Source organism: Cricetulus griseus, chromosome 4 (genome assembly GCF_003668045.3).
Source record: "Cricetulus griseus strain 17A/GY chromosome 4, alternate assembly CriGri-PICRH-1.0, whole genome shotgun sequence".
Lineage (NCBI taxonomy): Eukaryota > Metazoa > Chordata > Mammalia > Rodentia > Cricetidae > Cricetulus > Cricetulus griseus.
Genome location: NC_048597.1, coordinates 59818308 through 59843335, shown reverse-complemented (window position 1 = coordinate 59843335; position 25028 = coordinate 59818308). Strand labels below are relative to the sequence as shown.

The 25028-nt window shown below is 39.5% G+C and overlaps 1 protein-coding gene across 8 annotated transcripts in view; it reads left to right on the top strand.

Moving 5' to 3' along the window:
• Window positions 1-25028, top strand: part of Opa1 (OPA1 mitochondrial dynamin like GTPase) — a 72599-nt gene that overhangs the window by 42329 nt on the left and 5242 nt on the right. For all 8 annotated transcript variants that reach the window (XM_027412916.2, XM_027412914.2, XM_027412915.2 and 5 more), the window contains 6 exons: window positions 1354-1462; window positions 2017-2096; window positions 5559-5699; window positions 8258-8374; window positions 9084-9177; window positions 9548-9658. In XM_027412916.2, the coding sequence (XP_027268717.1) occupies window positions 1354-1462; window positions 2017-2096; window positions 5559-5699; window positions 8258-8374; window positions 9084-9177; window positions 9548-9658 (652 nt within the window). The remainder of the gene's footprint in view (window positions 1-1353; window positions 1463-2016; window positions 2097-5558; window positions 5700-8257; window positions 8375-9083; window positions 9178-9547; window positions 9659-25028) is intronic.

Genomic DNA, 25028 nt, shown 5'->3' with positions numbered 1-25028 from the left:
GAGCTTGACAAGTGGGAAAGGATTACTTGGACTTATGGTTTCCAAGGTTTCTATCTGTAGGTCGCTTGGTTCATTTGTAGTTAGGCCTGTGGAGTGAGGAGCTAATAGGCAGGCATAGTGGAGAAAAGCTTCTCAGTTCATAATAGCCAAGCAAAGAGGTGAGGGGATGAGGAACAAGAGACAGCCTTCAGAGGAATTCCCACAGAGGCCTGTTTTCCGCCCCAGGCCCCACTGTCCAATGATCCCTCTGGTATTTATTCATCAATGGATTCATTCATTGATGACGTTATTGCCCTCATGATCCAGTCACGACTCATTGGTACCAACATCAGGGGGCCAAGTCTTTTGGTGGACACATGAGGTAAGGACAGCCACAGTTCCATCATGCTCATTGGCAGAGCTGATATTCACCCCTGCTCTGACTGCTCTAGCTCCTGACCCCTCCTACCTGCTGCTCCTTCCTAAAATGCATGCGCCTACCACCACAGTCAAGCCTTTATTAGTCACCCCTTCTACTAGCAGATCTAGGAACTGCTACAAGGACAGGGTGATTTTCTAGCACAGTACAGATTTCACTTCGTACTGTTTGTAATCATAATTTCATTTTGGAGAAATATTTGTCTTCATATTTGAAAACCATATCCTTATTTCACTACCTGGAAGACAGGTTTTTTAAAAGAATTGCCAGTTTCATTCATTCACTCAAAAGTTATAAAATCCAGAAACCCGGTTTTTTTGTTTTGTTTTTTGTTTTCCGAGACAGGGTTTCTCTGTGTAGCTTTGGAGACTATCCTGGCACTCGCTCTGGAACCAGACTGGCCTCAAACTCACAGAGATCCACCTGCTTCTGCCTCCCGAGTGCTGGGAGAAACCTGTTTTTAATTATAAAAATAACACCTAATGTTTATGATTGTCAGTAATTGAGCCTTTGCCCTGTCACTGTATTTCTGTTAGCAAGGAAAAAATGGTTAATAATGTTTTTTCTTTTTTCTGTCCTGTTTTAAAATATTTCTGCATAGCTCATGTGGTGAAAAATAAATAAATACAGAAGGCAATGTGACCCCCTGGGTAGTATGGTTCTAGCTCTTAGGATGTATATAGTCCAGTTTGCTGTTTACGTACCTTTACCGTGCCCCTCAGTTAGCTCTTTAATTTCAGCCACAAGAGACTCCACTTTATTTTTCAGAAAAAAACTGGCAGCCAAACAAAAGGAGCTCCTGCATTTCTGTGGGAATAACTTGCTGTTATGTGGTCATTTTTTATGTTCAATATTTACTAGGTTTCCAGCTTGAATAAAATTACTGACATGTGGGAACATAATTAAATTAGTTTTTTCTGCCCTGACTGTTTCAGAGGGTCATTCAGCACAATGCTTTAGAAGACCGGTCCATATCAGATAAGCAACAGTGGGATGCAGCCATTTACTTTATGGAAGAGGCACTTCAAGCTCGGCTCAAGGATAGTAAGTAGGGACATAGCTCTTGAGTTGTAAGCATTGTAAAATATAATCTGTGGGCCAGCGAGATAGCCCAGTGGGAAAAGCAATTGCCATGAAAGCCTGAGAACCTGGGTTGGGTCCCTGGAACCCACGGTGGAGTCAGAGAAGAGATGCCCGAAAGTTCTCTGACCTCCACTAATGCACTTCTAAACCCACACACATGCGACATACACACATACATGCACTTCAAAGTCTTTGTCCTGAATACAGTTGAATATTTAATTGTGTCATTTTTTTGTGAGTTGCTTGTGACTAATTCAAGAGATTAAGTTGAATACCAGATACTTATATTTATTCCTTACACATAGGAATTCTGTAAACAATTGTACTTTTCATTTATTTGAAGCACATACATAATTGTTATACTTTTGCCATACCAATCATACCATTGTTTATTTTAATTTCATATTAATACAGCATTTAGAAATAATTAATAATCCATAAGCATTGTTAGTTATAACTTATAACCTTGATAAGTGATAAAATTCCTACTGAATTAATTTTTATCTGTCTTGTAGCTGAAAATGCTATTGAAAACATGATAGGCCCAGACTGGAAAAAGAGGTGGTTGTACTGGAAGAATCGAACCCAAGAACAGGTAGGAAACATCTCTGTTCTCACGGTGGTATTTTGTTCGTGGTTTAGTTTGCTTTGGAGTTTTGGGTTTCTGTAGCCCAGAGCAGCCTTGAACTCACAGCAGTTCTCCTTCAGCCTCTTGCTGAGATTACAGGCATGTGCCACCACATCTGCTTCATTTTGCTCATTTCAGTTCAGACATGAGCACACTGTCTTGGGGCTGGTGAAGATGACTCAGTGAGTAGGAGTTCTTGCTATGTAAGCATGGGACTTAAGTTCACATCAAAGTACCCCCAAAAAAGCCCAGCATAGCTACATGAGCACCTGTAGCCACAGTGCTCCTGGGGTGGCGACAGGAGGATCTCTGGCATGGGCCTCTGGTTGCCAGCCTAGCTCCAGGTTCACTGGGAAAGCCTGTCTAAGGGACAAGGTAAGGAGTGGCAGCACAGGGCATCCAATGTTCTCCTCTGAGCTCTGCATGTGTCCACAGGTGCCAGCAACCACACACTTGCACATACATCACACATTCGTACATCAGGACCACACTCACACACATGCGCACATGCGTGTGCATGCACACACAGGCACATGTTCATATGCGTACACAGTCTTCTCATGGCTCTAGAAGATTCTTTAGAATTTTAGTTACCATCTAAACTAGTTACCATTTAGTAAACCATCTAAAATGAGTCTATTTTATTAAAAGATTAAAAAATAAATACAATGTGCTTCATTAGTGGTTGACTCCTTTGTTCATTTCAGTTCCCTAAATGAGGCTCAAAAGAGTAGTTGGGCTAGAGAAATGACTTGATAGCTAAGAGCACTTGCTGCTCTTATAGAAGACGTGGGTTTGCTCAGTTCCCAGCACCCACAAGACAGCTTACAACTTATCTGAAGATTTGATGTCCTCTTCTGACCTCTGAGGACACCAGACATACGCATGGTGCACATCACATACATACATGCAGGCAAAGCACCCATGCACAAAGTAAAACAAATAAAATCTCTTTAAATAAAGAGTAGTTATAAACAACCAAACATGAAACAGAATCAAAGGATATGTGACAGTTGTGCTTAGGAAGAATACAGATAGATTGTCTCTGAATTTTTCTGTTCAAAGTTTATTCAAATTATTTTACCTTTTTGGAACTTTTGTTAATATACATACAAAGTAAATATGAAAATTCAGATGGGAAGTATGGTAGAACTCACTCTTTAGTAAACATTGAATGAGCACTTCAGAACAAAATGACAAAGTATAAACACCTTTAAAAATCAGTGAATTGCAGGAAAAAAAAAATGTGCGTCACCCCACACCCACCCCTTTTCATTCCTTTGAACTCTCATAGCTTCTTTTCCTGTGAACATCAGTCTCATCTTAAAGGGAAGTACATAAATAGAACAATAGAATCAAAATATATAAATGGACAAAATAATAAGAAAAAGAGGTGGTATCCAGTCCCCTTGGATTTGTTTCCTGTGTTCACTGAATCTATTTAATTAGCAAAAGGGATGCTAAAACATGGAAAAATTCAGAGGTACAGAGAATAAAATACTCCCGAATAGCATAACCTTTTTTCCATTTTAAATGAAGTTAATGAAATACATGGTCAGTGCCCTGTTTCTTTTCCAATGCCCCACAGTCCTTATTTCATTAGTTCCCTAGATGAAGTGACTCGACCCTGAGTCAGCAGGGCTTGTGTTCTCACTGCCATACAGATGGGCTGAGAAAAGTTCTGTCTAAAAGACCTGTGGGACTCTCCATCAGAGGTCTCTGGCTTGGACACAGGAAGAGACATTGATTAGAAACAGCTGGTATATGGCAGCTAAATTCAACATTGAGCAATCAGTGACCACAGTACTTGTCTCAGAAACTACTGGTAAATAGACTAGCTAAACAGAGAAAGACAATCCTGCTCACACATTGTTTTTATCCAGAATCCATTTAAGAGAAGTAACAAATGCATTGTAATGTCATTGCAAAGGATCTGAACTCCTAGAAGAGGAATCTAGAAGCCCTTCCTAGATGAGCCTTCACCCCTGCTGCCCCAGGCTTGGGACAGCATATGTAAGACTCAGGTTTAGATAAAGTGGAGAGGACACCAGAATCACCTGGGAGATGTTTGTGTATCAATGTTGCTTTTTCCTTTAGAATATTGACTGACTTCTCTTTCCTTGATCTCTCTGTCCTTCGACTCCCAGCTCCCTCTTACCTAGAAGACAGAGTGGAAAGCATATTTCAGGAGAGGCAGACAGTATCCCCGGGTCAGTGTAGATAGCTGTATGCAGTTCTTCAACACTTAGCAAGAAAAGAAGCAGAAGATTTTCCTTTGTTAAAGGGAGATAGCTCAGTGGTTAAGAGTGCCTGCTGTTCTCCCAGAGTTAGTGCCCAGAATCCATGCCCTTCTTCTGGCCTCTGGGCACCCACATTCAGGCGGTGACCCCCCTCCACCACATATACACATACTAATACTAATACTACTAATAATAAACCTTTTATGAGAAAACCCATGCTGATGTATGCCTTTATGTAACCTTACTTTAGTTCTGTAGGGAAATCCCACCCTGTGAAACATTCTCACTGTGTCTTAGCAGAATGGATAGCCTGAATAAATGACAAAGAAGCTTTCTTTGGAAGGTTTTGTTGCTTTAACAGTGGATTGGTGGCGGTGAGAATGTAGACATAAAAGCACAGGCTGGGTGGAAAATGTTACATCAGGATTCTGTCCCACCACCCATTGCATAGAATAGAGTTGTGTGAATGACTGGCCTGTGAAATTTGCACTTTCATTCACAAGTGGTCAGTCGCAGAGTGTCCTTGTAGAGTGCTAAGAGTCTGCAACTATGCTATAGTTTGAGGCAAGTTCTCTTACAGTGTAGTGATGTTATTGGTGATTTGCAGCTAGTGTCTTTTACCATCCATGTCTGAATGAAGGATTGAGAAGATAAATGAGTTGGACAGTGTAGGAGTCTTATTTTGAAACTTTTAATTAGTGTATATATTATCTTCCTTTGCTGAAATTAATGCATAGTTGCAAAGAAGAGGCTGAAAGTGAATTAATACTTCAGGAATAGTTCGAAGTATGATTTTTTTTTTAATGGAAGACCTTCTTTTGAAAAGCACAAACTACACACTTGATATTTCATTGGCTGGAAACACTAGATAAAGTCTTAAGTCATTGTAGGCATTTATAGGATAATTGCTTTTTTCACATAGCCCCACATAGACACTTTGTCTTAGACACTAATTATACTCTACAGTCAAGAATAAAAGCCTATCCTAAGGATCCCGGTGTTAATGATTTCACCAATAAATCACTTATAAGGTGAGTGGCTCTGCATTCATAGGCCTCCTAGTTTATGTCCTTCCTTATCATAATTAACAGTAGTGGTTCAGTAGTAATATATTTATTAAAACAGGCCTCTATTTTCCACAATTGCCAAGATTGAACTATCTAAACAACCTTCCTTTAACTTGTTAAAGAGTGTTCACAATGAAACCAAGAATGAATTGGAGAAGATGCTGAAGTGTAATGAAGAACACCCAGCTTATCTTGCAAGTGATGAGATTACCACAGTTAGGAAGAACCTGGAATCCCGAGGAGTCGAAGTAGATCCAAGCTTGGTAAGAAAAACATACAAGAGTTGGGGACTTAGCTCATTGGTAGATTCTTGCCTAACAAGCACAAGGCTCTGGGTTTGGTCCTCAGCTCTGGGAAAAAACAAATACCACTGAAAGCCAGGTGTGGTGATGGATGCAATACTTGGAATGTGGAGGCAAGAGTTCAAGCTACAAAGTGAGGCTGAGATAGCCCAGACTACAAGAGACTCTGCTTGGAAAAAGAAAGGGGTTGAGGTTTGCTTTCTGAATCAGTGGTCCTTACAGTGCAGTACTCCTTCCTGGTGAGTTACCTAAGATCTACATGCTGAATTCTACTGGGACCATGCGCACAGTGACTGTATAGTTATAGTCATTTTGAACATTTGAAGAGTAGCAATTTTTATTTCAGTTTGCTTTTTAAGGGGTAACTAGAGAAATTAAGATTTAGAAAGTTGGGTTTACATGGGTTGTTATAGTAATTCCTATAAAAGGGATAAAAGGCATTCTCAGACCTTTCTCAGCTCCAATTTATAGTTTTAGAATACAACAATTGGCTTTTGTCTAAATGTGCCCCACTTATAGAAACAGATATTTGTGTGTTGGGGGAGCATAGTTGTATTGTTTTTTGATAGGGTTTGGTTTTTTGATTGTTTTTTTAAGACCATGTCTCACTTTATAGCTTTGGCTAACCTGGAACTTACTATGTAGACCAAGCTGGCCACAAACTCACAAAGATCCACCTGCCTCTGCCTCCCAAGTGCTGTGCCCGGATTAAAAGGGGGCATGTCACCATTTCCAGCAACACAGATAATGTTTATAGTGTTTATAGTCAATGTAACTCAATTAGATATAAGTGAACTTAGGGGGAAAACATGAATTTTATTTTTTATCGAATTAGATAAGACCTCACATTCATCCATCTTTTTTCTTAGCTTCATAATGCTTATTTGCAGCAGAATTTTAAAACAGTTACTGGATCTGTGTTTCCTGCTGCTTAGAAGTTGAATGTAAGGGACTGAAAGTCTTTAAAGTTTAAAGGTTAGCTTAGGGTCTGAAAGGTGGCTCCTGCAGTTCAGAGCACTTGTTCTCATAGATGACCTGGGGCTAGTTCCCTGAACCCATGTGGTACACTGAGAATTAGAAAAATAAATTTATTGAGGAAAGCAACCTGAAAACTTTCCAAACACGGTGACTACTTTTAAATATCACCTGCTTTTGTGTTTCTGTACTTCCTTTAAATTTTACCTGAGGTGAGAACAGGGAAACCAGTAAGAACCCAAGCTGCTGTATGGGTCACATTGTCTATAAACTGAACAGTTAACTTCTAGCTGAGTGTAGATCCAATTTGTCTACATGTTCTAGCTCTCATTAATAAAAGGTCGTGTAGCCATGTGCGATGAGTTCAAGGCCACCCCTGGTCTACAGAGCAAGTTCCAAGACAGCCAAGGCCACTGTCAAAAAAGAGGAAAAAAACAAAAGAAGAAGAAGAAGCCATACAAATTGAGCATCCACCCCTGATTCAAAAGGGGAAAATGGAAATGCTCCAAAACCTGAAACTTTTTCCACTCCAACTGATATCACAAGACAATTCTTTGTGGGACTGGTTGGATTCAAAATCCAGGCACACTATTGTAGTGCATAAAATTACTTTTAGACTATGTGTGTAAAGTATATATAAAACATAAGTAAATTTTGTGTTTAGACCTTTATCCCACGTCTAAGGTGTATATGTAAATATTATAAAATCATCCCACTCAGAAGTCCCACATGCCAACAGTTTTGTCCCGTGTATGTTGGTCCAGGAATACTCAAGCCTTGTGTACTTTGATACTTTTATTCTTTATGACACTTAGGTTAATGCAGTAGGGATTTCTCTTGGAAGTAGAGTGGAACAGGTTACTATTTTCTGCAGGCAAGAAAGTAGTTTGTTTTGTTTTGTTTTGTTTTTCTAGTGAACTTTGTTTAGAATATTCTATAAAGCTGCCATAACAGCCAAAGAATGTGAGCTGTCAGGAGATGGGATTCTCACCTAGTTCCATTGTATTACTAGTACTGCTCCCTTTAGTAATTGATAATTCAAGTCCTGCTGTCTTCATCTGTCAAATGGGCTTGGTACCTGCTCTACCTGGTAGCATTATGGTTGTTATTACTAGATATGATGAACATTAAATACTCTGGCAGATCATAGTGCCACAGTGGTGGGGTCACAATAGAAAGGATTGCTTTCAGTCTATTGATATTGGTGAGCATGGTCTGAGCTCAGCTTCCATTTCCTAACACTGTCCTTAGACCAGTACCTTGATTTTCCCACTGCTCGCTATGGAAGCATCCTCCCTTACCAGCCTACTCTACAATGAGTGTGTGGCTGTAGCCGCAGTGCTTGCTTAGAACTTCATAGATTTGGAAGTGTGAAAACTAGTAAATCTGATATCTGACTTGAATGATGGAAGTGGATTTAAAAGGTTGGTAGAATACAAACATTACTATTGCTTTCAATGAACTCCTAAAAGTAAATGTTGTATCAACTAACTTCTCAGGGGTCAACGTGTCATAATGTGTCGGTTTTCCTTTTCTCATTTTAGATTAAGGATACTTGGCATCAAGTTTATAGAAGACATTTCTTAAAGACAGCTCTAAATCACTGTAACCTTTGTCGAAGAGGTTTTTATTACTACCAGAGGCATTTTATAGATTCTGAGGTAGGTTTTAGCAACAATTGTTGAAAGATGGTAAAAAGTAAACTTCAGCTTTACTATTAACTTTTAAGCCCTTGAGCATCTGGGAAAAAAGAATGTGTAACTTAAAGAATAACCTTTTATCTTTTCAGAGATTTGCCAGTTTAGAAATGACTGCCTTTCATGTGTATCGTCAGGGGTAAAGAAGGGGGTGGGGAAGGTGTAGTCATGTGTACCCTAGGGTGACTTGAAATGTTTGTATGTTTTTCTATAAGGGGAGGATGTGTATAGAGCATAGGCACCCACATGTGTGGTGGGGACCATATAGTAAAACTACTTTGTTATGCATTTTTTAAGTGTCATGATCCTTTTCTCACATCACTGACATTTTGCTTTAAAAAAAAAAAAAAAAAAAAAAACTAGTTCTTGTAATGGACATAGCTCTCACACCTTTTAAAGTAACCCCTAGGTGGCAGCAGACCGCTATTTTTCGAGCATTTTCTTACAAACAAAAATGCTTTAAAGTAGCCATTGAGAAAGCTCTGTTAATCTATGTTGTTATTAAGTTGAAGCTTCTAAGTGCTTCCCTGGTTTATTTCAGCTCAAAGGAAACTTGTATGTATTATTAGATAAGCGCTGATATTTTTAGTAAGACTTAGGAAATAGGTTCTATGTGTTGAATAAAGGCTTTGTTTTTAAGTTTGCATCTGATCTTAACTGTTTGCTACTTCAGCTGGAATGCAATGATGTGGTCCTGTTTTGGCGAATACAGCGCATGCTGGCTATCACTGCCAATACATTAAGGCAGCAGCTCACAAACACTGAAGGTAACTCCTAAAAACAAGATTGATTAGAAAACCTCAGATCGGAATTAATAAAAGTGAAATTACAATTAGAAAATGACAGGGATAAAAGATGCTGTGTATCTACTTCCATTAGATAAAAATTATGATAAAAAGAGTGGCGTCCTGAGCATTGCTTTGTGTTTTGGAATCTGTCTGTCTCTTCAGTGTTATGGCTTAAGAGCATATGAGCCAGATTTATGCTGATAAATGTACTAGAAAGTGAGAAGTGTGAATTCAAGTGTAGAACTAACATGGTGATACAGATTTTCATTGTATGTGGAATTTTTGTTTTTTTCATTCTATACATTGTTTAAAAACAGTGCTCTTCTGGGTTTTTACTTACTTTGAACAGTTAGGCGACTAGAGAAAAACGTTAAAGAGGTATTAGAAGATTTTGCTGAAGACGGTGAGAAGAAGATTAAATTACTTACTGGCAAACGGGTTCAGCTGGCTGAAGATCTGAGTAAGTACTTCCTCCCACCCCAGCCTCCTGGATCCCTTCCCCTTCCCCATGGCTCTTCACCCATTTAATCTCCAGCTTAAAGGAAAGTTGCAGCTACCTAGGAAGAACTTGTTTCTTCTGCAGTGTTAAAATACAGCATTGACCTAAAATCTTACCACTTGCAAATACTTGAATATGTGTTTCCTAAGAATAAAGCTTTTTCTCCTAGCAACTTCCAAAGTTAGAGTGTCACTTAGACTCTTTCATCTCTTAACTACTCAGTATTGTCTTACCATATAACATGATGTTCCAAGCTTGCTTGCTTCCTTCCTTCCTTCCTTCCTTCCTTCCTTCCTTCCTTCCTTCCTTCCTTCCTTCCTTTCTTTCTTTCTTTGTTTCTTTGTTTCCTTCTTTCCTTCTTTTTCTTTCTTTCTTTGTCTCTTCCTTTCTTTCTAAGAATGGTATTTAGAACCAGGCGGTAGTGGCACACACCTTTAGTTCCAGCATTTGGGAGGCAGAGTCAGGTGGATCTCTGTGACTTTGAGGCCAACCTGGTCTACAGAGGTAGTTCCAAGACAGAGAAACCCTGTCTTGAAAAAAAAAGAATGGTATTTAAAAATCAAGATCTGAGAACTAGAAACAGTTGTTGTTAGTGGCATATGAGCTCCCAAGGTTCCTCAGTAGAGAGTGAGTGAGTGTGTGTGTGTGTGCGCGCACATACAAACACATATCCATTCCTAATTGTGTGTATCTATCAAAGACTCTGGAGTGGATGCTGGTGCTTGCAAGTTGTGTCCAGTTCTGTCTCGTTTGTTCTTGGCTTTGCTATTTCCCCGCACCTGTAACTCCTCACATAATGAGAAACAGCTTCTAGATTCCTTAACATAGTTACTATTCTGATCAGTCCTCTTAATGTATAACCAAACTTTTGCTGCCCCCTTCATTGCAAAAGTTGTTTTTTTCATCCAGCTTGGACCCTTGGCCATCCTGTACCAGATCACCAACACAGTGCCTCACCCTGTGCAGGTGCAATTTTTACCGTGCAGGCTGTGACATTATGAAGAGGCTATACTTCTTCATGGAGTTCTTCCACACTGCTCATGCTCTGATGTTTGTGTCCACACTCTCTCCATCTCATCTTTCTCATATTCTCTCCCTTCCCCAACTCCTGAGTCCTCTCCCCTGAAGCCAGAGCAGTCTTTATGCTGCTTGTAGTCCAGCACCCTGCATCAGGTTACCCCACACAGATGTGCATCTTGGGACCAGGCTGTCAACACCCTGTTAACCCCAGTTCTTAAATGTCAATAAGTTCTTAGCATGGAGACTTGCTTGGATCTTTTCGAGCCCAAGGTGACAAGAGAAGCATCAACATTATTACGTAACTCTGGATAGTCAGTACACTGTCAGAGTCTACCTAGTTATAAGTGTCCCTTCTTTGAACTTATGAAACAAACTGTCCTTTCAGGATGTACTTAAATCTGTATGCTTTCTGTCATGAGAGAAAGCAAACACTGAGTAGGAAGAAGCTTTTCAAGTTGGGGAACAGTTTGTAAGCTAAGTTTGTAGTTCTGCAATCAGTCACGAGGATGTCCAAAAGTAGCAGGTGGGGTTTCCTGGTTTTGTGCTCATGCCTCAGCGCTGCTCTTTCTTCTTTCTCGTCTGCAGTGCCTCATCCTGTTACCTTTGTCTGGCTGTCTGAGCTTCCGTTGCTTTCTCATGGCACTCTTGCTTTATTCTTCTTTTTATTTTTTAAATATATCTCATTTTATTTATTTCCATTCCTGTCATGTTTGGCTGTTGGTTAAGTGTGTGCTGCTGCAGAAGCTCAGTATGCAAGCCTGATCTGTTGTTATCTGTCTATTGTGTCATACATATGGAGTCCTCAAAGCCCTTCTTTACTGGTAAGATGCCTATGTGATGCATAGGGAGGTCCATTCAGCACGCCTTCGGAAGTCCCTGACTCATAATTCCATGCTGTTTGTACTGTTACAGGAAAAGGCTTGTCATTGTCACAAGTGTGTACAATTTCTATGCCCCTCAGGACATAGTTAGAAGACTGTGGATTACTTAAATGAATTTTACCTGCTTCTACATTTTTAAGTGACAGAAAAACAATGTGCTTTTTCATGGCTTATAATAGAGCCTGTGCAGTTACCTACTACTCTCCAGTTGTAATTTGTTTATTTAAAGAAAGTATATTAGTAACTCAGAAATGTGCTCTGTCAAGCAAAGTTCCATGTTCTGGTACTTTTCCTAAGAAAGCAGTCATATGACCTCCTTGAAGTGATTTGTGACTTTTGTGCAAATAGAGTTATGGTGTTAATGTTCCAAATAATGTTCTTAATGCAGTGGTTTCACCCATGACTCAGCTTCATCAGTCACACTAACGGAGATGAGCCATGACCGCCCTGTAGTTTGAAGAGTCCTGAAAGCGCCTTTTCCTTACTGTTTCTCTTCAGTCTAAGGACTGGGAATATAGTCATAGACGCTTTCCGCCAGTCTACTCTCTAGGTTTATTAGTCATGGCTGTATTGTAGGGAACAAGGTATCTAGTATTGCAGATGCATTTAGGATACAGTATTGAGGCAATTGAGAGAATTAACTATAAGTTGTAAAGAGTGGTGTCACATAGAATTTACTAAAATGTCAGTAACATTCATGTTTTGCCGGTCATAAATTTACCTGTCTTTCAGTCATTCATCTCTTTGGATAGTCACCAACTGATTGTTCATTAAAGTGTGATTATAAATAAGTAGTGCATTATTCTCTCACCATTCACTATTGTTCTCTACCAAAGTAGAGAGTGAGACTATGGTTAGGATGAAAGCACACTTCTTGTGTGAGGGGACTTGTTAAAGAAGCCAAGACTCTTTGGACACACAGTGGTTTCCATAGCTGGAGCGTGGGAAGGACAGGATGAGCAGGGACACTTTAGAGTAAGAAGTCAGGATGTATTTGTTGAAATGTGATGTGTCTGTGTCACCTGATACAGGCACTGTTTGATCTGCAGCTGGCTAGACTCAGGATATTAAGACAGTGACAGGTTGTAGCTTATTGAATGAAACACAAATCCACGAATTTTGGAATTATATCGGGAGGAGATGCAAGTAGTGATGAAGAATAGAATGTTTATCTTATCATCCAAAATATTTCAATAGGAAATACCTATTAAAAATAGCTTTCAAAGAAAATAGCTATTATTTTTAAAGTGAAAGGTAAATAACTGTGTCCTGGAGAAACCTGAGCAATATTGTCAAATCTAAATCATATGGCCAAATCAAAAAGTCCTATGCCACCTTATGGGATGCACTGAGAGAGGCCATGCTTCCTAAAGATACATGCCCTTAGTGTGAGAGTACATCAGAAACCCAAGGTAAAGGATCCTCTACAGAATGAGTAGCTGGCCTGCAGTTGTTAAATGCATCAAAGACAAGGCAGGACTAGAGAACTAGTCTACATTGACAGCAACTAGGAGACCTAAAATACCAAATCTGTTCCAAGGGCATCAGCAGGGCTTCAGAAAGCCAGGCAGCTGTATCCTGGAAAGACTACATCAGTGTTGGTTTTTTGGTTTTGTTTTTGTTTGTTTGTTTGTTTTTTGATTTTTTTGTTTTGTTTTTTCTTGTTTGTTTTGTTTGTTTTTCAAGACAGTTTCTCTGTATTGCTTTAGAGGTTGTCCTGGAACTCTGCTCTATAGAGCAGGCTGACCTCTAACTCACAGAGATCCGCCTGTCTCTGCCTCTGCCTCTGCCTCCCAAGTGCTGGGATTAAAGGCGTGTACCATCACCGCCAGGCTCCAAGTTATTCTTTCTATTCTTTGTGTACACAGAGTCAGCCAAGATTTAAAGGGATATTTGCAATCATTTAGACAGCTTGTTCTGAGAAAGGATTCTTTTCCCATTTATATTATGTTTCTTTCTAACTGTCTATCAAAACATGAAGTTGTTTATGAATGTGAACTGGTATTTGTGCACTTGTCTTGGGCCAGAAAATTGCTTTCCATAAGTTCTCACTGGGGTGTCCACTGCAGCCTTTTGAAGTAACCATACCTATTTTTCTCATTTTAATGATTAAGAAATGGCAGCTTAGAAACACATAGTATCTGGTCACAGATTTTTTTAATTTATTACAGAGAGAGAGAGGGAGAGAGGGAGAGAGAGAGAGAGAGAGAGAGAGAGAGAGAGAGAGAGAATATGCCCTTTGTATTGGGATGTGTACATAGTGGCATGTCCTCCATCTTTCTTGCTGTGTACAAAGCTGTGGAACTAAGGCTTTCACTCTGTAAAAACATCTGGTTAAAGAAACACAACATGTATATGAAGTCAGTAGATGAACTGTCTTCTTTATATGGAACCCGTGTCCTTTATATGACATATAAACTGTCTCCAGACTGCCAGATGCCACTGTAAACAGAGTTGCCCAAAACCTAGATGTTTTCCCCTGTGCTGGTCTCCTATTCCATATGTATCTAGAAAGACTCGGAGCTTCATGCTCAACTTACTCTTTGCTCTTACCTTCTGAGTACTTGGTTAAGGGCTCCAGGCCCAAAACACCAGGGCTCTTCAAACTCTCCCAACTGAACCACAGCCCAGGGCCACAAGCTAAGAGATCTTCAGTGTGGTTGTGTTCATACCTGAGCTACAAGATCCACCAACCCTTTAAACTTTAACTGGCTGTCATTCTAACTTTATGTTTTTTGTTGAGCAGGATTGAGAGTGTTGAAATGTTCTACCCCAAGTTTCTGTAAATTCCTTCACATTTAGCAATAGAAATTTAACCAAAAAAAGACATGAAATAACCAATAGTGAACTCTGACTGTCATTGTGCAGGCATATTGTAACGGTATAGCTGAGTAGCCTTCATATTAAAAGCAGTAAAATCAAAGTGGCTGTTAATTTAGGATTTTGCAATATCCCCTCTGCCCGCCCCCAGTTAATCTGCTCTGCTGCCTGCCTCCATCCTACGCGAGGTGGCAACAGCTGGCCTTTTTACCAGCCTCAGAGGATTAGAGCAGGAGAGCAGCAGCGTGCTCGGCCGCTTGCCTCTGTTGACTGTTCTTTATTGTTTGATGCCTGAGCATCTCCCAGACAGCAAGCAATTGTTACTGGAAACTTAGAGTTTGTTTCTCTTGAGCATATACAATGCTGTTCAAGCTCCTCTTTGTGTTTCTTCACGTTCCCAGTCTCCTCTTATCCGCCATCCTATGCTTTCTCTTGATAATTAAAAAGGCACAAAGATACAACCTTTGTGTCTTAGGCTGCATGACATTCACTTGTGACGCTAACACTTGGCCATAGAGACTACAGATACAAGGCTTTTGTCTCTGAATTACCAGATATTCAGCAACATAAGTCATGTTTACTATGAGAACTCTATTCATTGTGGTCAATATTATTTAATGACAAAACAGATGTGCTTGTTCATTTTTAAATTATGATGACAAAAAGAAAGCAACAGAAGAGTGACCTAAGACTTCATTTGCAAACCCAAGATTAGAAATTATCAAAGCCACCGAAGTCTACAAAGATGTTTTCAGGCTCAAACAGCATCCTAATAGTCATAAGGATCTCTTCATGCCATGTTAAGATCTGAATGAAAAAGCAAGTAGGACATAGCTAACAGAACTGTAGTTAGCTGGAATGATTTTATTCTACTGTATCTAGAAAGGGAAAGTGTTGGGTAAGCCAGAGATTTAGCTTCTGTCGATTGCTTTGTATTTCCAATCTTCTCCGATGCCTGCTACTGTCACACATGAGGTCAGTGGTCCTGAAAAAATGTGGGACTAAACAGCACCCTACAAGGGTCACTTTGTTTTGAATGTGGAACCTAAATGGCATGAAAGGAAGCTCTCTGTGACCATTCACCCCCATCACTTACCTCCCCACCCCATATATTCTGGAGATTCTTCTATTCGGAGCAAGGTAATTTTCTCTTCGTTAATTGGGATAGTATGTGACTTTCACAAATTTGTTTAGTCTTTTGAACTCCAAAAGTGGTAGCATGTCAGCTGTGTTACTTAACAAAGGAAATCAGTTTTAACAAATTTTAAAGAAAAGGGTAGCATTGAGTTTTAGGTGCCCGGGCCCAGAAAAGAAAAGATGGGGCTGGAAACGGGACTCTTTATTACTCTTGCAAAGGCCCCAGTTCCATTCCCAGGCCTAGCAGCAAGCAGCTCACAACTGTAACTCCAGCTCCAGAGGATCCAATACCCTCTTCTGGACTCTGTTGGCATCAGACACACAAGGGTTGTACACACAGACATGCAGGCAGTCACACATAACACATCAAATAAAAAGACATAAGTAAGTCTTTTAAAAAGAGAAAAGCAAGGTACAATCAGAATAATAGGGAAGAAAGCATGAGCAGTAAGGACTGTGATCTCCCAGACTCATTTCTCTCCCAGTCCTCTTGCTGTGTCTTTGGCCCCAGTACTGCTTCATCTTTCCTGGCTTCTAGCACTTTTTCCTTTCTTTCTTACACCTTCTTCTAGGTCATTGTCATCTGACCTAAACCAATATTTTTCCTCCTACCTGCTTACTTTCCTTCCTTCAGTGATTAAAAGCACACTCAGCTACTGCCATGGTTGTGTGATTGAGCAGAAAGAATACTGCCTTCCCACTACATAACTGTAGATCAGCCAAAATAATCATCTAAAGAAAATATTCTCATGTCTATTATGATTGACCCACCCTATCAGAATGATTTGATTCATTTGTGACTACTGTCACTTGTGTTATGTATCATACATGCTTGATCATGATCTTAATGCTGACTTTCATTAGCCCTTCTTTGGACTTCAAAGGGGGAGACTGAAAGTGCCAGAGACCTTTCTTCTGTCTCGCCAGAAGCTCCGGTTTCATCCCTTGCGAGCAGTTCACATTTGCTGCATTCATTCTGGTACCCACACCTCCCTTATTGTAGCCTGGCTTTCACTGTATGGAAACCATTGATTTATGGGCCCCCAATGGTTTCCTAATGGCCAGTCCATGCAGTTCACACACACACACAAGAAAAAAAAATTAATAATTTCTAATGTTAAGAATTTAAGTTTATTGGAACACATTTTCTTTGGCTTTCAAGTGTTTTGAAATGGTTATTTCTAGACATATGTGTGTTTGTAAAAAGGAAAGATTAATACTGTTTACTATAGAATAACCATTCTGTTTTATGTTACTAGTAACTCTGAGCCATCTTTTCTGGATAGAAGTTACTACTTTTGTAAATTCTGCCATTGTGAAGGTATTTTTCATTCTAAGGTAAAATAGAGCAACTGAGGAAAACAATAAAGAATTATTTTTACATAGAGCCTGCATGTATGAGGCAGGCTCTGCTTTGTGTTATAGCCGAAAAAGGATGGAGCTGACACAAAGAATAAAGTAACCCTTAGGGAGAGACCTATGTTTGAGAGACAGTTATTTACACACTGAATTCCCTGTGACCAGGCCTCAATAGTATGTTTTCCTGCTAATGATGAGGAAATGCAGACTCAAACTGAGCCTTTGGATGAAAACACATTTTTCATGACCCAAATCTATTTTTTAAAGTTACAAATGAGGAATACATTGGTATAAGATTAAAAGGATATTTACTTCATATTATTTGGGTTTTCCAAAGGGGTCATGACCCACAGGTTGAGAACCATTGCTTTAAAGTAAGTTCTATTTAGGTACTATTTTGGAAGCCGGTATATATATTTAAAACTAGAAATTTGGGTTGTTGTTTTTTTTTTTTCTACCTTCTAATAAGGTTTACTATTTCCTTAATGAGCAATATTGTAATGAAATAATAAACTTAAAGTTGGAGTTAAACTTTTTCAAAATTTCTTTTGAAATTTTGTGTGTGTGTGTACTATATATATATATGTGTGTGTGTGTACTATATGCATGCCTTGCCTAAGGAGAACACAAGAGGGCCCTGAATCCTCAGGAAGGGCAGCCAGTGCTCTTAACCTCTAAGCTACTTTTTCAGCCCTACCTTTTCAAATGTCATGTTTTTATGTATTCTCTCTAATTCTAAAATGGGAAAAATAGAACCTAGTAGTGGGAATCCAAATCAAATCACAATATAATCTGCTGGCTTATGAAAGTATATAAAAAATAAAATTTAGCAAAACATGAACAGATATTATGAAAAAGAGAGCTTGATGGTTTATAGACCGGCTCTAAATGCCCTACACCAGTGTTTAGGAAATATACTTCTTTTTTACCTTTTGGTTTTTTGAGACAGCGTCTCACTAAATGGCCATGGCTGGCCTGGAATTCATAGAGACCCACCTGCCCCTGCCTCTTAGTGCTGGGATTAAAGGCACACACCACCGTGCTCAGTAGGAAGCACACTTCTTGGGGTAGATGGAAATATCGGTTAAGGCCAAAGGAATTTAGATATTTTACTATTATATATTTCTAAACTTTCCTTCCCAGTGATTACAGTGCAAAATTCCCTTAGAAATTTCACCATCTGAATTATTCTATCATGGGAATGATGAAATCTATATATGATATGTTCATTCTTAAAAGTAAATTGATATTTTTTCCAAATAATGTCTCCCATTACTAGGAGACATTGCATAAGCCTACATGATAATGACTCACCTCCATTATTGGAAGTCAGTGTTTGTATTCCTATTTCCTGTTCCATTTTGAGTCGTCCTTTGGGAACATATTGAAGTATTGCTAGAAATGGTGAAGTTTTCAAGCTTTGATGGTTTGTTCACTTTAGGGAGAATTTTCTTTCACTGTTACCACCCATGTACAAAATAGTCCATTTTAATTTCTCCTTACACATTTCTTTGATCTGTTCAGTTTTAGTATTTTGAATTGTAGAAGAAGGTTGCTATTTTTTTTATTTCACCTAAGTAAGTGAAACAAATTCTTGTCCCCGTTCTGGGACAGGAATTGAAGGTTATTTTATTTTATTTTGTTTTTATTTATTTATTTATTTTGTTTTTTCAAGACAGGGTTTCTCTGTGTAGCTTTGGAGCCTATCCTGGCATTCGCTCTGAAGACCAGGCTGGCCTCAAACTCACAGAGATCCGCCTGCCTCTGCCTCCCTAGTGCTGGGATTAAAGGCATGTGCCACCAACGCTCGGTGTTGTTTTTAATTTATTTATTTTTTTGCACAGCTTCTTATTCTGAGCTGTGTACACAGCTTTGCCATCTTTCAACAGATCTAACAGGTATACTACCAGGATTTAGGTTTTAATTTTTAAGTCTTTTATTATCATCATCATCAAAACAACCAAAAAATACTAGTACATATACATTATGAGAAATGCCCCAACCAGAGATTATTGCCCTTAACATTGTAGCTTAATAGACTATTGAAGTGATCCTGGGACAGTTTCTAGAGCTGTTTCCTTAAGGGCCCTGGGCTAGCTTCTGCTGCCCACATACTTTTAGCTTGTTGTTAATGCACGTGCATCCAGCTTGTCATCTGGCAGAGTGGGCTCCAGTTCACTTCCTTTTCTTTGTGCAAACCTAGTTTTAAATACTCTTTCGCAGAACAAGCAGTATGAATACAACTGAAACCTCTGGGGGAGTTCCTTTATGGAATCCGGGAATCCGTGTGATCCAGAGGCTGTGTCGTAACATACCCTGTACTAATGGTCAAGTCACGCTCCTTGAGAGTCACTCCCCCTATTCAGGACCCTGGCCTTCCTGAGTGTGCTTGTGCCTTCATCGTGTCTTCCTTGTCCAAAGATGCCAAATTATTTTCACCTTAAAGTTAATGGATGGACCCTTCCATGCAGACTAACCACTTTTTATCTTGAGTCTCTTATGTCCAGGAAAAAAATGTTTGCCTGCCGCCTTATTCTCAGGATCCACATATTTCTTCCTAATATTTTATTCTCATTTCTACTGAAATTTTTCCCATGGGTTACTAAAAATCAAGAGAAAGCATTGATATAGGAATAATATGTGTTCTATTCAGAAATACGTAATTTTTTTCATGTAACTGCATCATTTATTGTTTTGAGTTCCATGTCCTTGAACTTAACCTGTCCCTCACACTTGTGTAGCTCACAGACCATCTTTTAAAGTGGTTTGAGGCTTGAGGTCCTCCTCCCATTGCTCACAGTTAGAAATTGATACTCATTGAATTAATAACTTAGCCATTAACATGTATGTTTATGGCAAAGTGGAGGCTAGCTCTGTTTGCACTGATGGCTTTTAGAATGGTTTAGTGACCCTGTTCATCATTGAGTCTTTGGTTTCTGTTTGTGAGTGACTATAGATACAACAGTTCTTGTAATTTGGCTTCTTAGTTTGTATTGTTAGAAAGTGTTTCTGAGCCTGATTTCTTAGTGAAACAAAGTATCAAAAATGTAGTTTGTGCCAGAGGGTAGTGGCACAAGCCTTTAATCTCAGCACTCAGAAGGCACAAGCAGGTAGATCTCTGTGAGTTCAAGGCCAGCCTGGCCTACAGAGCAAGTTCCAGGACAGCCAGGGCTACATGGAGAAATCCTGTCTCAAAAAAAAACAAAAACAAAAAAGGGGGGTGGGAAGGAATTTACAGCTTGTACATGCATATGCCCTCCACATACCTGTTTTGTTTTTTTTTTAATTAAAATATAAATTGTCTCTTGAAAAAAGAATCCAGAATTTGGGGATAGAGAGATGGCTTAGTTTAAGACTAGGTACTTGCTGGGCGTTGGTGGCGCACAATTTTAATCCCAGCACTCGGGAGGCAGAGGCAGAGGATCTCTGTGAGTTCAAGACCAGCCTAGTCTACAAGAGCTAGTTCTAGGACAGCCTCCAAAGCCACAGAGAAACCCTGTCTTGAAAAACCAAAAAAAAAAAAAAAAAAAAAAAAAAAAAAAAAAAAGAATATGTACTCCTCTTACAGAGGACATATCAGGCAGCTGAGAAAAAGAAAGTGTATTTAAAATCTTGAGGATAACTTCCATTTTACATAATATGTGACATCAATTCTTAAGTTACTTTGATTTGCCTGTCTCTTTCTCTTACTGCACCAGTACAGGCCGGGCACTTCTAATCCAAATGGCTGTAAAAATCTAAACTTGAGTATTCACGTGATACTCTCTGACTCTCAGATTTTTGGCACATTTTAGATTTTTAGATTCTGGGAATTCAACTAGAAAAGCAGAAGTCTATAGTATTTTTGTTCCCAAGCATTCCCAGCTGGGAAAGGTATTAGTAACTAGACCTCCTTGCAGGCGTGGTGCTACCAACAGGCTGGGCAGTACTTTGTCTACCAGAGCATCTTCCTTAAGAGCTGTAACCTGTATTTCATCTCAGCTTAAGCTCGACTAAAGCTTTCATAAATCAGAATTGCACTCTCTGAGCTTGTTTTTCTTCTACTTTTAAAATTACATTAATGAGCTGTTTGGGCCTCATTCCTGTGACTCATTTAATCTGCTACGACTCCTTTTTAAAGCTTCAGCCCTGAAGGTCTTTTGACAAACCAATATTTATAACAGTTTGACAGCAGGAAGAGGAGCAGCGTTTGTCTTTGTAACAGCTTGAAGAAAGGCCCTCTCCAGGACCCGGTCATGCAGTTACAATCTCGGCCTCCTTTCTTATGCTGGGAACATGCATCCAGCAGCACCTCCCAAGCGTTTTCTTGTCCCATTGACTATCCATTCACTTCCCATCTGTTTTGCAGTCTTAAAGGAACCAAAGGGGCCCCCTTCTTATAAATCTGTCTGTGCAAGTGATAAATGATGCCCTATCTCTTTAAGGACTGCCTGGGTGGTTTTCCTTTTCTTAAAATGTTTCAGCTTTCCTCATAACAAAAGTCAAAGTAAAATATACTTTTAAAAATAGGAGAAAAGTAAAAAAGACAAACTATAACATTTTTAAAGTTATATTTAATTTGTTGGAACAGAATAATTTACTTTGTCTTCTCAAGTAATTGCCTATGTCAGTATTTCTTTGAAATATGATATTTAGATTTTCTACACTGGCAATACACGGGCAAATGAAATGATTCATTTTGACAAAGTATATTTTAGTTATTAGAGGAAAAAAGAAAGTGATGTATCTTTAATGAATTAAAATATCAAATAATTTTAAATTTTTGTTACCAGAATGTGACTTGATATAATTTTTAATATTCTATGTGAAATGTAAAATGACTCATAGTAGACAGTTGTAACCTCATGATAGATTCTGTGGCCTTTACTAGAAAAAGGTGGTCATGAATGCCATAAAAACTAATTGTTATCTATGGTCCTGAAAGTAAATACTATAGATGATTCTGATGTTGGCTTTTCTAAGAATTGAGCATAGCAAAGCATGGTGAGGCACACATATATAACCACTCCCAAGAAGCTGGGTTAGGAGAATTGCCATGAGTTCAAGGCCCAGCTGAGCTACATAGTGGGTTCTAGGCCAACCTGCGCTACATAGCAAAGCCTTTTCTCAAAAAAGAAAGACAGAGAGAGAGAGACAGAGAGAGAGAGAGAGAAGAGGGAGGGAGGGGGAGGGAGGGAGGAGGGAGGGAGGGAGGGAGGGAGGAGGGAAGGAGAGAGAGAATATAATTCAGTATAAATATTTTTTCCTTCATAAAAAATGTTCTCTAGGGCTGGAGAGATGGCTCAGCCGTTAAAGGCTAGGCTCACAACCAAAAGTATAAAAAATGTTCTCTAAAGGTTAAATGTGACAAATGGTGTCATTTCCATCATTGCCCTACAGAATGCTTTTAAATTGTAAATTTAAAAGCATCACCAATATAAAAAGACCACGTTTGGAATATTCCATTGGACTGTGTGAGTCCACAGGCTATGAATGTACTCTTCAGAAGTAGAACTTGATTAAGGCTGGTAACCCTGCAAGTACATGCTCTAGGAGGCTGTGGATACTCTGCTAGATATAAAGTGGCCAGGGCCCAATGGAAAGTAAGGCTGGATAACTGTTTCTTGTAGCCACTAGACCACCACACAGCAGTTTATTAGCAGTAGGGTGGATGCATCCGGTACACACACCTGATAAAAATGTCTCTCATCTGTCCTCTCAAAGTGAACACTCAGTTTCTAGGGGTGTGTTGTTGTTGTAAGTCTCAGGTAGACTTGAATTTGCTCTGCAGCCCAAGGACAAAGGTGGCCTTGCACTTCCGATCCCTTTGTCTCCACCTCCCACCTGCTTTATGCAGGGTTAGAAACTGAACCAAGGGCTTCATGCAGGTCAAGCAGCATTCTACCAACCATGCTGTGTTCCCAGCCCCGGCCTTCAGCATGCTGTCCTCCATGTGAGCTGGTAGCATAAGCACTCCTAAGAGAATCCAAAGTATCATCCAAATACACGATTATTTAGTTTGTCTTCTCTAAAGATAAAATGTATCTCCCAAAGTAGATGCTTTTTCCATCCCACATATAACTGCCTTCATTGAGCCCTTCAGTGAATGTGATATAACCAAAAGTTCAAGGTTTTATACCTATGGACATTAGCCAGCACCCTGAAAGATACAAGTAAGACAGACACTAAACATTAATAAGTAGCTGCACTGAAATTAGTATTACCATCCAGCTGGGAAGATTCCAGGGCCTAACACACCTGTAAAGATAAATGTAAGGCTGTTCTGTGTTCATGCCAAAGCCTTTTGGAGAATAGACTTCAAAATATTTAGAAATTATATGAATAGTTTCTAGTATATTCACCAAAGGAGCCTGATAGACGTGCTTACCTTTGCCTAAAGTGGTTTTAAAAAGTGCTAGGTGGTGGTGATGCACACTTTTAATCCCAGCACTCTGGGAGACAGAGGTAGGAAGATCTCTGAGTTCCAGGACAGCCTGATCTACAGAGTGAGTTCCAGGACAGTTAGGGCTACACAGAGAAACGGAGGGGAGGGGGCAACACTTAAGAAAGCTGGATATGGAGCCAGATGTGGGGGTGCATGCCTTTAATCCCAGCATTCAGGAGACAGAAGCAGGCCCATCTCTGAGTTGGAGGCCAGCCCTGTCTATAGAGTGAGGTCCAGGACAAACAGGGCTAAAGAGACCCTCTCTGGGGAAAGGGGAAAAAAAGCAAGCTGGATTTCTCCATAGTCACTATTAACAAACATAGAGTTCCACTGTTCCCCTCAAAACTTCTTATGGCAGCTTTGGGGATATAGAATAGCATAGTTTTAGTAGTACTCTTTAATGTTTGAATTAAGTTTTGCCTAAGACAAAACAACAAGTGAATAAATAATCATGGGTATCAATTTCCACCGTAGTTTTAATCATTTTGGTTCAGGTTTCCTATTTCCCCTTTGTAATTTTGTTTCCTTGTTTCTCCGTATCCTAGATTCCTCTAGATCCTGAGTTTCTAAGGGGCATTTATATAGTACAGTTGTGCAATAAACAGCAAACGTTTTCAGTAGCAGTGTGTGAGCTCCCGAGGAAGAAATATTCTGGGAATTCCTAGCCCTGCAGTGAGCAGGCCTTTACAGAAGAAATTCACTCTTAGGTCCTAAAGGATGGTGTGGAGTGCCCACGCAGCGTGATATGCAGCAGCTGTTAGGTGGTTTGCACCTTTCAGTGTATGGTTTGCCTAAAGTGCATTGTGTCAGTCCTTCAGCTAATTTCTCCATGCTTTCTTTAAAAACATCACAAGTTGTCTAAGGGTGCTTTCAGTGCATGTGGTAGTGTTTTGTGCATGGCTCTTTGTTCATGTTCTAAACTGATAGCAACCACTGAAGTGATCCCTCTCCCAGGTTAGGCCTTTGGCAGTCGCAGTGTATTCAAAACCTAATTACAGATTAGTCTGTATTTGGGACTTTTAGAGCAAGTATCAGAAGATGCAAAGCTCTGAGAGAAGCAGTGCCATTTCATGGGGGGATAAAGAGACCTAAAATGTGAATGGGTGTCAAGTCATCTGAAGAGAAGAAAAAAGAGAAGGAACGTCATTCACTGAGGCTGGTGGTGCTTTATGAGTTGGGGATTATGGGAATATTCATGACTCAATCAAGATACACAATGAATTGGTGTTTGAGATGGCTCATCTTTTAAGTAAACACTGGGTAAATGGGAACGAGCCTCCGTATTCACTACATGTAGAACTGTGTCACAGAATAGTTTAAGCCCTTCCTGAGTCGATTTAATTTATCAAAGAGGCCACAGTTTTATAAGAATTCTCTATTGGAATATTTAATCCAAATATTTGAGAGAATCGGCATTTGTTTACAGTTAGTCATGCTGATTTGTGCTCATTTCTGATTTTTACGAAGTGTATCCTGTTTGACATGAAAGGTAATACTCCAACACACTTGAGACAGTGCCATTTGCTCTGTTGCTCTTTTGCTTTGGCATGAGGCAGCAGACCTCCTGTGTGTTTCTAAATCAGAGAGGTGAGCAGGGCTCTTCTTTAGCAGGGCTGCCTACAGGACTGAAAGAGACAAACAAAATGTCAAATTTGAAATCGCTTCAAAAAAGTAGACATTCCTGAACTGA